Source organism: Coptis chinensis, chromosome 6, assembly GCF_015680905.1.
Source record: "Coptis chinensis isolate HL-2020 chromosome 6, ASM1568090v1, whole genome shotgun sequence".
NCBI lineage: Eukaryota > Viridiplantae > Streptophyta > Magnoliopsida > Ranunculales > Ranunculaceae > Coptis > Coptis chinensis.
This window is the reverse complement of record NC_141461.1, coordinates 97,819,597-97,835,953: the sequence shown is the minus strand read 5'-3', so window position 1 is coordinate 97,835,953 and position 16,357 is coordinate 97,819,597. Positions and strand designations below refer to the sequence as shown.

General features: G+C 34.4%; 1 protein-coding gene and 1 pseudogene across 1 annotated transcript; both read left to right on the top strand.

Annotated features, from left to right (window-relative positions):
- The first annotated feature begins 10,620 nt into the window (after nt 1-10,620).
- LOC147495932 (hexokinase-2-like) lies at nt 10,621-13,716 on the top strand. Its single transcript, XM_086568499.1, has 6 exons — nt 10,621-10,906; nt 11,637-11,787; nt 11,871-12,053; nt 12,525-12,599; nt 13,042-13,197; nt 13,321-13,716. The coding sequence occupies exons 1-6, from the start codon at nt 10,749-10,751 to the stop codon at nt 13,714-13,716; spliced, it is 1,119 nt and encodes a 372-aa protein (XP_086424625.1). The 5' UTR covers nt 10,621-10,748.
- On the top strand, nt 13,601-15,369 carry LOC147495931 (GDSL esterase/lipase At1g71691-like; annotated as a pseudogene).
- Nucleotides 15,370-16,357: the final 988 nt, after the last annotated feature.

Sequence of the window (16,357 nt, the reverse complement as noted above, 5' to 3'; positions counted from 1 at the left end):
TGCCACCAACAACACATTCATGGAGATACCAGCTCTACTAAAAACCCATATGTTTCCCAATCTGCTTTGAGAGTCATTGTGGATGATGCAGTTCTCAAAATAGTTCAAGCTGAAAGCATTTAGAATGTTAGTTTGAGGCTTTACTAAGGGCTCAGCCAAACAAACTATATCTGGACTATGATAGTTAATCATATCTCTTAATCTATCTCTAGCATTCTCTTTCATAACCCCTCTAATATTCCAAAAGATGATCTTCATTAGAGATTTGAGGAGGTGGTACCTTGCGCCTTATCTGGAGCTGATGTACTAGAAGCCTGATTTTGGTTTGGCCCCTTGTATTTCTTCTTGTACAATTGTTGCTTCTGTCCTTCTATTGCTTTAACAGTAGGCTTAGAAACCCTCTCTGACACCCTTGTAGAAGTTACTGGGGTCCTTTGCTCATTTTCATCCACCTCCCCTATATTTGCAAGCAAGGTGAAGTTATTGCTCACATGATGTAGGGGGTTGTTAACCACTTCAACGGGGTTGATGTCCTTGATGCAACATCCAGCCTGTTCAAATAAGAGCTCTACCACTTCCTTACAAATAGAAGTCGCATCAGTGTCAGTTTCAGGATCCACAGGTTGATCACCCTGTTTATCCACATGGATTTTCTCAGTCATCACCTCATCATTCACAATAACTTGTTCCACATCCTCTTGAGGTTCCTCTAGAAGAGCATCTTGAGATTCCTCTTGCCTTCCTTCATTGTCATCCTATTCTTGTTGTTCAAAAGATTGTCCCACACCACATCCTTCAGTCGAAACACCAGACAACTCATTTTCATTACCAATTTCTTTTTCCAGTTCTCCTGCTGTAACTTGTGTTTGAACTGTTTCTGAGTTCGGCACAGTATCAGTTGCTACTTGCTTATCTTTCCTCCTGTTTCTCTTCTTCTGAGCCCTAGATAGGACTTCAGTGTCTCCTTCCTTTCTCATAGTGGTTTCTCTTTCATTGTTTTTCCTAAGGTCTTCCTTTAATATTCTGCAATCAGTGACCATGTGACCCACCCTTTTACAATGGTTGCAAAATTTTGGCAGATGGCCAGTGTCAATATTTTGCCAGAAGTTAATGTTTCTTCCTTCCACTTCAACCCAAATCTTGTCTGGTATTTTCTGTGTTAGGTCTACATCCACTAACACACTTGCATAATACCCAAGCTTCCTCTTTGCAGTGTTCTCATCGGTATGTATTGGGCGTCCAACAGCCCTCCCCAGGGAAAATAGAGTTTTAAGTTCCCAATACTCTAAGCTCAATCCTGGAAATCTAATCCACACAAGAGCATTTGAGTGATTCTCTTTGTTTGTGGAGAAGTTCGGGTCCATTTGCTCAATCTTAGCACTTGCTCCTCAAAGACCCAAGTTCCTTGCGACCAAACCCTTTGATAATCAGTTTCGTCAGTGAAGCGAAACATGATATACCCTCTGCCTAGTGGAGTTGCCTGCCATTCACATGTAGGCTTCCATAATATTTTTACCTTCTCATTGATATCATTCATATTGAACTTAGACATGTCCAATCTTCCTACCAAGCTCAACTTGCAGAATTCCAGACCTTTATCCACGTCATCAGCTTGAATGGAAATGGTCGGATACTCACCTTGACGTCCAGGGGTTGGGAGAGTTGCAGTGTCCACATCTCTTCCATACGTCGTCTTTGTCGCATTGGCATATGACTTCTTTCCCTTGTTGTAGTTTCTCTGTGTAGTGTCCACATCGATCACTTCAATGGGGTTTTCTACTTCATTTACTCGATCATCTGGTGGTGTAGTGTTACCATCCAGAAACCCCCAAGGACAAAAAATTCTGCCTTTCGGTTGTGATAGAGTCTCAGCGTCTTCTACTATACTTGCCATCTCTGTTTTCTTCTTTTCCGATCACAAAGGGAGTCGGTCAACCGCCGGTCAGGGTCGGTCAACCCATTTGAAAGGAAGGTTTCCCTCCTTATTTCCAATCTTATCTTCTAAAATTGCTAAAATAGGAATAAAAGATACTAAAAGCGGTAACAATAATTTTCAGGACAAAAGTACCCTCAGTGCTCCCTCAGTCATTTTGGTGTGATTCAGTTACAAGGAGAGGATTTAAATGTGAAGACCTATCATTAATTGGATCCACTTGTTAAATGAATTGAAGTTGGCATGTTCCTCTGTTTCTAAGCTTGGCATTCAATGTGGCTATACACTATACGGGCGCGCATTTTATGAAGCTTGCATGTCCTTCAGCCAAACCTGTACTTAAATGATCATGCCCTAGGGTAAACTGAATGTAATTTAACTCCTTGCTCATCAGCACTTTGTATGTTTTGTTCTCTATCTCCATGATTAATAACAAGTCTTTCTTATCCAAAAAAATCTTGTGTAATTAAGCACACAACACAAGCACTGTATTTGGGTCAAGCTTGTACAACTATGAAGGTCTCATAGTGTCTATATATATATCTTTCTCCTGGCACAGTTAGAGATGGGAAATGCCAGCACCTTTGCTTCCTACCATGGTTGTGAAGTTTTGGTAAAGCTGTCTTATGGTGGTTCAAACATTCTCATTTATAAGGTTGAACTAGAATGGGGACCAAATCAACTTGTCTTCATATATCGGCACCTAAACAATATGTTTTCTATTAGGCCCTTTAAGTATACTCATCTGAGAGGTAATTGCAACTCTAAGGAATTGCAATTTGAATTAGTTCAGTTTCATTGCATATATTATTTCACCTCTGTAATGTGGTCATTCAGTCGAACCAGTTCACTCATTTGGAACAGAAACTACGGGGTATCAATAAAATTGATCGTTTGCATCCATCTAACTGCGCAGGGCGTTGCCCAGCAATGTACATACGAATACTAGCGATGAAACTAGATAAAGACAAAGAAAGAAATGACGGCCAGGCAAACCCATTTAATTGTCTAACATATATATTAATATTAAGTTGTGATTTCTTTGGCATTTCCAACTTCTTGTACTATAAGCAGTATATCGGACAACAAACAAATTGAACAACCTTATTTTTTAAATCAAACAGCCAGGAATTTAATTAGCCAACAAGGTTACTCTGCATTAACAGATGTCCTCAAGCCATAGCCACACCATTCCGGTCCATCAGAGATGAAGTAGTTGCCTCCTTTAACTAGGCGTATTCTATCATGTCGTGATTCGTATCTCTTTGCCTTCCCCAACAAATTGCAGTTTATATAATCACTTTCATCCACAACAAGCACAGGATAGGCCTCCTTGGAGTTAAAAACTGGCTCAAAGAAACATCCTATGCAGTTAGTACTGATTTACATTATTGAAAATTTGATAAAAAAGCCTTTATTCATTTCCAGGGACTCTATTTCGAATGAAAAGAATTAAGGGAAAAAAGAAACTTCCTAATCGGGAACAAGGGTGTCGAAAGCGATGAAAGGATGCGGAGAGATTCTCAAAAGGGAGAAGGAGACTCATGAAGAAAAAGATTCAATAACAAGAATTGTATAATTTAGAATAAATTAACCGAAACTTTATAACCAAGAAAGAAAAATACTAATTCTAATTAAACTCAAATAAAATATTGGACTACTAAGTAAATAGTCTTCCCAATTATATAACAAAAGTATATTCTAATTGTAGCCTTATTGTCCTACGTCACTTCCGCACATTAATTGTATCAAAACATGATGTAGGTTTCCAATATTTTTAATTGTATATTGATCTAATTTGCAGGATCAACTAGTTTGGCAAAAAAAACAGAGTCTGGCTACACAATAACCAGGTACTGGGATGTGATCCTAGTAACCGTTTTGAATCTAAGCCGTGTGTCTAAGTAGCAAACTTAAATCTGCATCCGCCTCCTTCATAAATTATTTTTCTTCTTTTAATAAGTTTCCTATTTTAAATGAGAAAAAATCCATGAGTAAAAAAAAAAAAAAAAAAAAAAAAAAAAAACATTTCAAAATTGAAAATCCAAACTCACTTCCTCCACTAAAATTCCCTCTAACCATTATGGAGTGATGGAGAATCTTAATTCAAGAACTTCTCTTTGCGATTTAGCCTTCAATCTCTTACTGAGGTTAGATATTGAGTCTTAAATTTGTTACCTCTTTAATTTGAGAAGATGCTTTAGGAGTCATGAGTCGACTCAATTATGAAATTGTTCCAGTTTTTTGTTTTGGAATCTAATACACTTGTTCTAGTTTTTCCCTTATTCCGATTTTAAATGGGTTATTTAGCTTTAGGTCATCCTAATAATATGGGTATTTGCATTGGATCCAAAGTTTCTTGTTTATTATCTTTAGGTCCCCCTACCGTTAGTTGGATCCAAAGCAGTTGTTGGATTAGGAGCCACGATTACGACACGTGTCGGGTAAATTGAAATTTGGATTTTGAGTTTTATGGTGTGGGCACGTGCAAAACGTGAGAGGTAGTTAAGGCATTTTGAAAGTGCATGACACCATACACACCACAACTAGGGTAGGGAATTGGGTCGGATTTAACCAGAATCTGATCCGACCCGAATCCGGATAGTTCGGGTTTGGATTAATTTTCATATTTGTTTATTTATTCGGGTCGGGTTCGAATTCAGGTCTGTCGGATTCGGGTTCGGGTTCCAATATAATTTTTGGGTTTTTTTTTTTATTTTTAGTGTTATATCGGGTTGGTCGGGTTCAAGTTGAAGATTTCGATTTTATTCGGATTCGGGTTCAGATATTGTCAAACTATTTGGATTCGAATTCGGATATAGCCATATCCGACCCGTTCCCTGCCCTAACCACAACAGACGATCAAACTTGGTCAATGACGGTCAACTAACAGTAAGGGGATCTAAAGCTAAAAAACGAAAAACTTTAGATCTAACGCAAATACCCATATTATTGGGAGGACCTAAAGCTAAATCACCCCCTAAAACAATCGAAAAAGAAGGAACCCAAATATACATTTCATTATAAATTTATTACATCATTACCAGATAATCACCCATCAAACTCACTTTGACTTTCTCCTAAAAATCCCCACAGTAGTATCATCGTCCTCTTCTTTATGTTTTGAGAGAAAAAAATCAGATAAATTAGATTGAACAAACAATTTTTTATTCATTTTGTTTGGTTTTTATTTTGTTATTGTTGCTTTTCATTTTTGAAACCAGAGTTTGCGGTTTGAGAGGATAGGAGGAGGACGAGGTGTTGGGTTGTTGAACGTATTGTACGTAGAAGAAGAAGACAGTGGACTTTTTTGTTTATTTTCACCCGTAGTTTTTTTTTTTTTCCTAGAAACGTATGTAGGTTTGGGTTTGCTACTTAGACACGTGGCCTTAGAATCCAATCAATTACTAGTATTCATCCCAGTACCTGGTTATTGTGCTCAAAAAAATAATTCCAATATCTTTTGAAAACATACCGAGAATGTCACCAGCCTTAAAATGCTTTCTCAGTGCCACTTTTGCATATCCGAGTTCAAAGCCCATCCCCCTTTATCCCCCACAATCCATGTTTTTCCATGAACAATCCCACAAATTGAAGACCAAAGTAACCACCAATGCTAGACCTAAAATCATCAGGGCCGACTCAACCCTATAGCAAAATAGGCAGCCGCTTAGGGCCCCAGCAGTCCAAAGGGCCCCCAACTCAGCCCACACTAGTTTGGATTTCATTTTATTTTTTATTATTTTTATAATAGTTAAAAACTTATATAATAACATTTGAAAAAATATTAATTGAATTCAACACAATAAAATGCAATTACATTCTCAAACAAACCCCTTGTTTCAATTCCCTCACTTCTCCAACAAAAAACTTTTAATTTCTAATAGTAGAAGGCTGCTCAAACAAACCCCTTGCAAGTAGAGATGTATCTTTCTTAAGTCTTGGATTTATAGAGATAACAATCTATAATTCTTGGAAATACGTACCATAATTTTACCTAATATGTTGTCAACCATACATTAGATATATTTCATATTTTTTCCTAAAATTGTTATCCAATCATGTTTAAACATGATATGTACTGAAGTCAAATTGGCATCTTTGAACCACCGAATAATGACTAATTATGTTTTCTTTCAATAGTGATTTTATTGGGATTCTATTTTATATAATAATTGTAATGAGAGAAAGAATGATTTCTTTTTATTTCATCTTTTTGTTATGCGGACTTCTAATTTATAGATTTTCTAAAGTTACGAAATAACAATCAAATTTTAAGAAAGTATGTAAAACAATATTATCAATGTATTATCAAATTTTAATGCGTGTCATGTATTATCGATGTTTTATAAAACATGAAATTTAGTAAAACAATAATCGATGTATTATCAAATTTTAATATATGTCATGTATTATCGATGTTTTATAAAACATGAAATGTTAACTTGAACATGAAATTTAGTAAAACCATAATATTGTCGATGCATTATCAAATTTTAATACATGTCATTTATTATTGATGTTTTATAAAAGATGTAATTTAGTTTTTTTTTTCCGTTACAATTGGACATTGAAATATAAGTTATATATGGAAAAAAAAAAACTAAATTACATCTTTTATAAAACATCAATAATAAATGACACGTATTAAAATTTGATAATACATCGACAATATTATGGCTTTACTAAATTTAATGTTCAAGTTAACATTTCATGTTTTATAAAACATCGATAATACATGACATATATTAAAATTTGATAAAAGATGTAATTTAGTTTTTTTTTCCCCATTACAATTAGACATTGAAATATAAGTTATATATATACAGCCATAATATTGTCAATGTATTATCAAATTTTAATATGTGTCATTTATTATTGATGTTTTATAAAAGATGTAATTTAGTTTTTTCATTACAATTGGACATTGAAATTTTAATACGTGTCATGTATTATCGATGTTTTATAAAATAAGAAATTTAGTAGTATTATCAAATTTTAATATAGGTCATGCATTATCGATGCTTTATAAAACATGAAATATTAACTTGAACATGAAATTTAGTAAAGCCATAATATTGTCGATCTATTATCAAATTTTAATATGTGTAATTTATTATTGATGTTTTATAAAAGATGTAATTTAGTATTTTTTTCATTACAATTGGACATTGAAATTTTAATACGTGTCATGTATTATCGATGTTTTATAAAACATGAAATTTAGTAAAACAATAATCGATGTATTATCAAATTTTAATATATATCATGTATTATCGATGTTTTATAAAATATGAAATATTAACTTAAACATGAAATTTAGTAAAACCATAATATTGTCGATGTATTATCAAATTTTAATATGTGTCATTTATTATTGATGTTTTATAAAAGATGTAATTTAGTTTTTTTTTTTCATTACAATTGGACATTGAAATATAAGTTATATAAGTTATATATATAAAACCATAATATTGTAGATGTATTATCAATTTTTAATATTTGTCATTTATTATTGATGTTTTATAAAAGATGTAATTTAGTGTTTTTTTCCCCATTACAATTGGACATTAAAATTTTAATACGTGTCATGTATTATCGATGTTTTATAAAATAAGAAATTTAGTAGTATTAACAAATTTTAATATATGTCATGTATTATCGATGCTTTATAAAACATGAAATATTAACTTGAACATGAAATTTAGTAAAGCCATAATATTGTCGATGTATTATCAAATTTTAATATGTGTAATTTATTATTGATGTTTTATAAAAGATGTAATTTTTTTTTTTTTTTTTTTTTTTTTTTTTTTTTTCATTACAATTGGACATTGAAATTTTAATACGTATAATGTATTATCGATGTTTTATAAAACATAAAATTTAGTAAAACAATAATCGATGTATTATCAAATTTTAATATATATCATGTATTATCGATGTTTTATAAAACATGAAATATTAATTTGAACATGAAATTTAGTAAAGCCATAATATTGTCGATGTATTATCAAATTTTAATATGTGTCATTTATTATTGATGTTTTATAAAAGATGTAATTTAGTTTTTTTTTTCATTATAATTGGACATTGAAATATAAGTTATATAAGTTATATATATAAAGCCATAATATTGTAGATGTATTATCAAATTTTAATATTTGTTATTTATTATTGATGTTTTATAAAAGATGTAATGTAGTTTTTTTCCCCCATTACAATTGGACATTGAAATTTTAATTCGTGTCATGTATTATCGATGTTTTATAAAACATAAAATTTAGTAAAACAATAATTGATGTATTATCAAATTTTAATATATGTCATGTATTATCGATGTTTTATAAAACATTAAATATTAACTTGAACATAAAATTTAGTAAAGTCATAATATTGTCGATGTATTATCAAATTTTAATAGCTACTCTAATACATGATGGTAGAATTCTTGTTGGAGGTAGTCATCCTCACAAGTACTATAATTTCACTGGCATATTATTTCAAACTGAACTAAGGTTAGAATCCATTTCAACAACCTATTTGGGTCCAGAATTTTCAAATTTGCGCCCCTGAATACTCTCACCGAACTCTCAATATAAATTGAATTACGGACAAAAACTAGTGATAAGTTTTTCAGTCCCAGGCGCTTTACGCAACAAAGGAGTCGCAGTGACTATGGTGGCTCCATCATTTAACACTCACTCTTTTTCGATGAATCAAAGGCTGTTAGTGTTAGGGGGAGGGAAATCGACATTGGTATCCTGTTCCACATATCAAGTCCCAGTCACGTTGCCTAATTCACGTAGTATTGCGCCTCCTGGATATTATCTTTTGTTTGTTATGCATCAAGATATTCCCAGTGAAGGCATATGGGTTCATATTCATTGATACAAATACTACTATATTTTATATCTTTGATAGAAATAAATTGGTACAATATGAATATGATAGCTTAGAGTTGTTCTAATGTAATAGCTTAAATTTTCCGCTCCAATAGTTGTCTTGAACTCTTGATCTTTTCGTTCTGGGTTTCCTACATAGTAGTCTGTATTTATTTCTTGTTTGACTTTCTAGACGATTAGAGTTGTTCTCACTTCAGTATTCATTGCATTTCAGATATGGGATTTTTATGAAGTTATCAGGAAAAATAAATAAAAAATATATGGACATGCATGTAAAATGCCATACAATAAGGTAAACAGTTGTGAGAAGGATCAATTAACTAATAGTCATTTCCTCCCGAACCACTTAAATTTAGATCATTCCTGAGGAGAATTGAGTTGAATTGTCTAACATATTAGGTTGTAATTTCTTTGACAATTTAAATTCCTCGTACTATAAGCAGTAGATCAAACAACGAACAAATTCAACTTCTTTATTGTTTAAATAAAACCACCAAGAATTTAACTAACCAACTAGGTTACTCTGCATTAACTGCTATCCTCATGCCATAGCCACACCATTCCGGTCCATCAGAGATGAAGTAGTTGCCTCCTTTAACTAGGCGTATTCGATCATGTCCTGATTTGTATATCTTTGCCTTCCCGAAAAAATTGCAGTTTATATAATCACTTTCATTCACAACAAGTACATGATAGGCCTCCTTGGAGTTAAAAACTGGTTCAAAGAAAGATCATATGCTATTAGTACCAATTTACATATATTGAAATTAATACTTTATTTATTTTTACTAACTCTATTTCTAATGAAAAAAATTAAGGGAAAATACCAATTTACATTCCTTAATTATTTCAAAACACATCGTAGGTTTCAAAATATTTTTCAACAATATATCAAACTAAATGGTAGGATTAAGTGGTTTGGCAAAAAATATTTTCAAGATCACCAGAATACACACCCAGAACATCACCAGCCTTAAAATACTTTCCCTGTGGCCACTTTTCCATATCCTCGTTCAAATCCCATCCCCCTTTATCCCCCACAATCCAAGTTTTTCCATGAACAATCCCACAATTGAAGACCAAAGTAACTAGCAATGCTAGACCTAAAGTCATGACGCGAGTCTTCCCAACTCTTGTTCGAGACATATTTCCTTAATTAGTCCTAAACACAACTTCAGAATAGAATAATTATTAATCCCCTATAAAAAAAACGTCTCATTCTTAAGTCTTGGATTTATAGAGAACTTATATAGAGATAGTAATCAATATTTCTAGAAAAGTCCATAATAAGGAATGTAAAGTTGTCAACCATGCCTAGATATTTTTTATTTTTCCTAAAATTGTTATCCAATCATGTTTAAACATGAACTGAAATTGGCATCTTTAAACAACTGAATAATCACTAATTATGTTTCTTTTTAATTGGGATACTCTTTTATATAGCAATTTTAATGAGAGAAAGGAAAGTATCTTATTCTTTTATATCTTTTTGCTAATCGGACTTCTAATATACAGAATTTTCTAAAATTATGTTTTATTGTATTTCATAATCTCTTAGGTATAGAAAGATGTGCCTAGTAAAAGATTTTACATGACATTCTTGATTTCTTTCCATTCCAATTCATAACCGACCAACTTTGCAATTGACATAACTTTGTACTGTACTGTGGACCTTCATGTTTTCAGTCGGCCCAAAATGTTGTAATCTACTTGAAAGCCCAGACTCGAACACAAATTGTCCGGGCTTTTTTTTTTCCATTTGTTTGCTTGGCCAGAAAACAATAAAACGAGACCATTCCATTCCCGCGTTTATTATTTTCTTTATCAAACAGACAAAAACCAAGAACCCTTTCCTTTGAGGAATTTAACCCACCTCTAATTCGACAACTTGTATCAAAAATCTCCTCAAAATGAGTAAAAAAACTCATTCTCATTCAGACGAGCAAGAAAACGTCAAAAACGGTGTTGCTGTTGAAATGCATGCAGCTGGTTTAGCTTCTGGTGAAGGTAGTGGTAGTAAGCTCAATATGCTTATTATGAGCTACGTTCGTAATCTTCCCCTCACTGGGTATACAACTTTCCTCCTCCTCTTTTCTTGATTTCTTGCAAATTCCATTCATTTCTTGATTTTTAGTATAACATTGATGATATAGCTATTGGCTCTTTTTTATTCTTTAAGTTAATTTGCTGTACTGTTTTTTTAACTATAGATGATTTTCAATTGTATTTTCATTTAGCTAATTTTGATGCTTGGTATCAGTTTAATTGGTGAAGATTACCTTCTTCTTGGGAATAATTTACTTGTTTTTAGCTTTGGGGATTTGGTTATGGTTTTCATTTTAGAGGTTTAAGCATGCTGTCGGGAAATTCGACCATTGAAATTTGATTTCACATTATGGGGCAAACTCAAATATGTAATTTTTTTCAAGACTGGGTACAATCTCTAGGACGAGCTAGTAATTGGGTATCATAACTTTTGTAAGCAATCTTTTGGCTTAAAACACATTGCATTTCACAGTTTTCTGTTAGTTAACCACTGGATGGGTTCTATTTTAAAGTCATTGGAAGCATATCACTTAAGACCAATAACTAGGTATGAGATCTCATTGTGTCATCAGGTGGTTGACTAGCATAAAATCTTATCCAATGACTTCATTTTTTGTGTAGTATAACATAGATCTCTCTAAGTGTTTATCATTTCTTTCTCAGTTTTAAACATGTAACACTGATAGGATTTCGGAAAATATAGGCTTAAAACATCAGCAATGACTGTTTACACGTACTGTTTATTTCTTTAGGGATGAGCACGGCTTATTTTATGCATTGGACTTGGGTGGAACAAAATTTCGTGTCTTGCGTGTACAGTTGGGAGGAAAGGAAGGACGTGTTGTTGAGCAAGAATTTACGGAAGTGCCGATTCCTCCACAGTTGATGGTTGGAATTTCAGATGTAAGTTCTTCAAAAGATTTGCTAGTCTCCTTCATTTGGATTTCGACATAAAGTATCTTAGTTTTGAACAATTTTGATTACAGGAACTGTTCGATTTTATTGCTGCCGAGCTAGCTAAATTTGTTGCTACAGAAGGTAAAAAATTTCAGCTTTCTGCTGGACAGCAGAGAGAACTGGGTTTTACTTTCTCATTTCCAGTGAAGCAAACATCAATCAATTCTGGGACTCTTTTGGCGTGGACCAAAGGCTCTTCCATAGCTGACGTGGTAAATCCTGATGACCTGACTTTTACTTTTTTGTATTGATGAATAGAATTTGTAGTATGTACTAAGCATAGTTAAGCATAGAAGGATGGTAGGTCAAGGCTCCACCAACTATAAGAACCTAGGACATCCCAACTATTTTGGCACCCTCTAGATCACTTATCATGTGCTACTCAAAACCGACTTGAGAGGGTTACTCATCCAAAGATCCCAAAGGTGCATTACACTATTTTAAATACATTGGAGCATGATAAGAGCATAACATGGAACCCCACCTAAAGGACAATTCTCAGAACCTGAATGCCAGAGACAATGTCTTCCGGTAACTACATTAAAGGATAGCATCCCTAATGTTAAAAAATGAGAAGTCGAAGTTTCTTGTCTGAGAAATAACCACACTGGTCCATTTCTATGTGTCGATTAACTGCTCATGTTTTGTTTCTTATTTCACTTTTATGGTTTCTTCCCAATTAGGTTGGCCAAGATGTTGTGGGTGAACTGACAAAAGCCTTGGAAAGAAAAGGTGTTGATATGCGTGTGGTTGCTTTGGTAAGTTTAATGCAGTTTTTCATTCCAAATGAGGTCTTATACCACCCCAAATACATATTAACATACAACACATCTGAAATTTAGTGATTGATCAAACAATTATTCAGGTGTTTCCTCATACTAATTTCTTTATATATTTGTTTAGCACCTGTGAAATACTTTTATTAGTCTTTTACTGGTCACAGAATATACCGATATATTAAGAAAATTGTCTCATTATTTTTCCTTGATACACTTCTGTTTTTAAAGTGATCCAGGCAACGTGGTATATTTAAAGTGCATCTCTGTGTCTGTCAGTGTCTTTGTCTTCTTCTGAATGGTGTCATAGCACACATCCCATCTCTTTGTTTGATGGCAGGAATATCTTGCTCTTGATTAGGTTGAGGGCACTTGAAGTGGGAATTATGTATTTCGAGTTACTGAATCATCTGTGTTGATGCAGATCAATGATACGATTGGTACATTAGGTGGAGGAAGATACGATAATAATGATGTCGTTGCTTCTGTCATTTTGGGCACTGGAACAAATGCAGCTTATGTAGAGCGTCCAAATGTCATTCCCAAGTGGCATGGTCTTATGCCCAAGTCAGGAGAGACGGTTAGTTTTTTTCTTCATCTCATTTTTTCTTTTCTTCTTTAGCAGTCCTATACTTATTGGATATTATCTTTCTCATCCTTCGAAGTGGATTTCAATAAAAATTTAATGAGCTTTGAAACACAGAATGCAGCCAGAAGAATCAGAGAAATCAAGTGCTTCACAAGTTATGCAGAGAGCAAGAAGAAGCTCACGAGGGATTCTTCTGTTTCTGGTTCTGTTATCCTTGTTATTGGGACTCGGGCTTGTGGAGAAATAATGCCCATTTCTTCTTCTTCTCATCACAGCAACTCTTCTGTCTCTGCTCTCTTCATTCTTGGAGATTCTTCTGTTAATTGTGGCACCAACTCCTTCGACAATTTTCTGCCTGATCATTCTTCCTCATATCACTGTTTTGGTTTGACACCGCGCCTTCTTCCTGATCTTCTCGGTAACTCTCTCTCTCTCTCTTTCATACTGTGTTGTCTTGTTTGTTTCCTGTCCCTTGGCGCTGATGGAATCAGTAAGCTTGTTCTTTACTAATTATTTTCATGAAAATTTAGTGTTTTCTTTGTCTATTTAGTGTCAATGGATGTGTTTGAGAGGTTTGATCGAATTCTTTGTTGGCATTGAAAGCATATCAATTTATTGGTGTATAAGAAACAAACCCAAGTTCTTTATAGACAACCCCAATGAAATTTTCTCATACAAGTTTCTGATTTTGATTGATTGCAGCGGAGAAAATGGGTTTGCCGGTGATCCCTTCATTTTACGGTCAAAATGGTAGCATTGAAGGCCTAGTGACTGGTCTCAACTTTGGTTCTTCTGAGGCAACCATCATGAACACCGGCAACTTGGGATTCGAGGCACTTAACCATCAGCTACGCCAACTCTTTGAGACTCTTCAGGTGTTGCAGCTGCAGCTGGGCCAGAGAAAGGCCCTTGAGTTGGTACAATCATCTCTCTTCTACATTTCACTGGGCAAAGATGATTACATTCATCTCTTCCTACATGACTTCTCTGGCTTGAGGCTCAAGTATGGCAGTGCAGGCTTTGCACACATTCTGGTGAAACAGATGATTAGGGTGGTCAAGGTATACCTACTTTCAACTAGTTTGATTTGGATTTTGTTGAATTAATATTCTAATTTTGGATAGAGATTCTTAATTTGAATACTGGAATCCGGTGTTATGTTAGGATCTTTACAATGCAAATGTAAGGAAGATCATCTGTATGGGAATTGGACCACTAGGGTGTGCACCTCGCTTGCTGTGGGAGTCACATAACTCTTCAGCTCTACCAAATTTACATGACAAGCATTGTAACAATGAGATCAACAAGTTCGTCTTACAATACAATGCAATGCTATCTAAACACCTTCTAGACCTGAACTATGAGTTGATCGATGCACAGATAATCTTCTGTGATGTATACCAAGGGATGATGGAGATTATAAGTGAGCCCACACGCTATGGTAATATATGCTCCAGTCCTTCTCTATTCTATTTACTTCATATGGAATTCTGAACATAAAACAATAGGAGGGTGATTGCTGTGAATGACCTTATAATGCTTGCTGCAGGGTTCTCCAATGTGAGGCGAGCATGCTGTGGACTCGGTCGATATGGTGGAATGGTAGGTTGTCTAACCAAGGAGATGGCCATGACGATCCATCCATCCATGTATGGTGGGATTTTTTTACAACCCTACTCAAGGCGTCAACTCATTGCTTGCTAACTGGACCTGGTCTGGAATACCATACCACCTTTGCCACCCAATTGATATCCAAGTACTGGCATCCTCATCTGCATGAGATGTAGTCGATTGAGCTTTGCTTCTTGATTCTTTTATCTGTACATGACACTAATTAGTCATAACTGAATGTGCATAATTTGTGAAGTTTATGTATACAAGCGGGACTATAAGTGGAGTTGAAGGATATGATGATCGTGCCTGTGTAGATCCTTTATTGATGAAAAGTATTGTTCAGTAGTCATGACGTAATCCTACCAGTGTTGAGCAAATTACTCTATTTGAGATATGTGTAACAGCTAAAACTGGAGCAGGTGATTCTTCTGAGTGTTCTTCTGAGGTGCTTGAACAAATCAATTCGATCTACAGTTGATTGGCCTCTCGCCAGAAGTCAAGGTGCTTTAGGTTCATGTTATCTTTTGTTTGGAGCTGACACTGTAATTAACACGCACGCGTTCTGGGGCAAATTTCAGAAGCAATGTAACAATATATAACAATATTCATGAACTGGATTTACAACTTTTAGTGAGTAGGATTTTAGATTGTTGCTTAATTAAAACTTGGAATGCAAGTATCGTAAAATAAACGACTGATTTCTACGTAAAATAAACAGGGATAAAGATACAGGTAAAGGGTTAACCATACTCATGCACAATCCAGTTTCAACAGTTAGAGTACCATATCACTATTAACTCTAATCCGCCTCGAGTTCATAGACAAACCCGAAACGGCGTCGAGTAGCAATCCCTAGTGAGATGCACTCATCTCTGATGTTCATCTCACTAACATAAGGAGTTGAACTAATATTCCATCTATGGAATATCACTTCAGCTCCTAGCTTGATTACACATCAGCTGGACAAACTAGAGTGCTAACGGCCACCATAAAGTCGCGCGCGAGACTTAGATGAGTCTCTCACGAGACTATTCTGGAGTATCAGCACTCCAAACTTGGTCAGTCCCAATCATTTTAAGACCAGATACATAATCTACACCTAAATCCTCAGTAGTGATTCTAGAACATTAAAGTGTCAATCCTGATCCTCACATGAGCATCATTAACCCTCCCCATGGGAGGATTTTAGCTCGTGGTCATTGGATGATTAATTGATCTTGCTGTATACAGTAAACAAGTAAATAAAGAACAGGAATGTAACTAGAAAAGAAATGAATTGTATTAAGGTAAGGACTTACGATTACTAGATCTTTGGAATGAAAGCTCTTTGGAAGGAAAACAAAAAACAACGTACTGGAAATGAAAGCAGGAATGTAAAACCAAAAACTAGAGTCTAAAGAAAAAAAAACTAACTCCCTTCCTTCTCAAGCTTCCCATTTTATATATATTCTCCCGTGAAGCCTTCATCCATTAATTTCCTTTTGTCTTTTTTTGTTTATACAAAAATCCAAAACCATTTAACAAAGCTTGTCTTTTT

Bases quoted from the DNA above. Each gene is read 5' to 3' on its own strand.
- LOC147495932 (XM_086568499.1), top strand. From the start codon at position 10,749: ATGAGTAAAAAAACTCATTCTCATTCAGACGAGCAAGAAAACGTCAAA. The intron at 10,907-11,636 runs GTATACAACTTT...TTATTTCTTTAG, and splicing joins CGTAATCTTCCCCTCACTGG to GGATGAGCACGGCTTATTTT. The intron at 11,788-11,870 runs GTAAGTTCTTCA...TTTTGATTACAG, and splicing joins TGATGGTTGGAATTTCAGAT to GAACTGTTCGATTTTATTGC.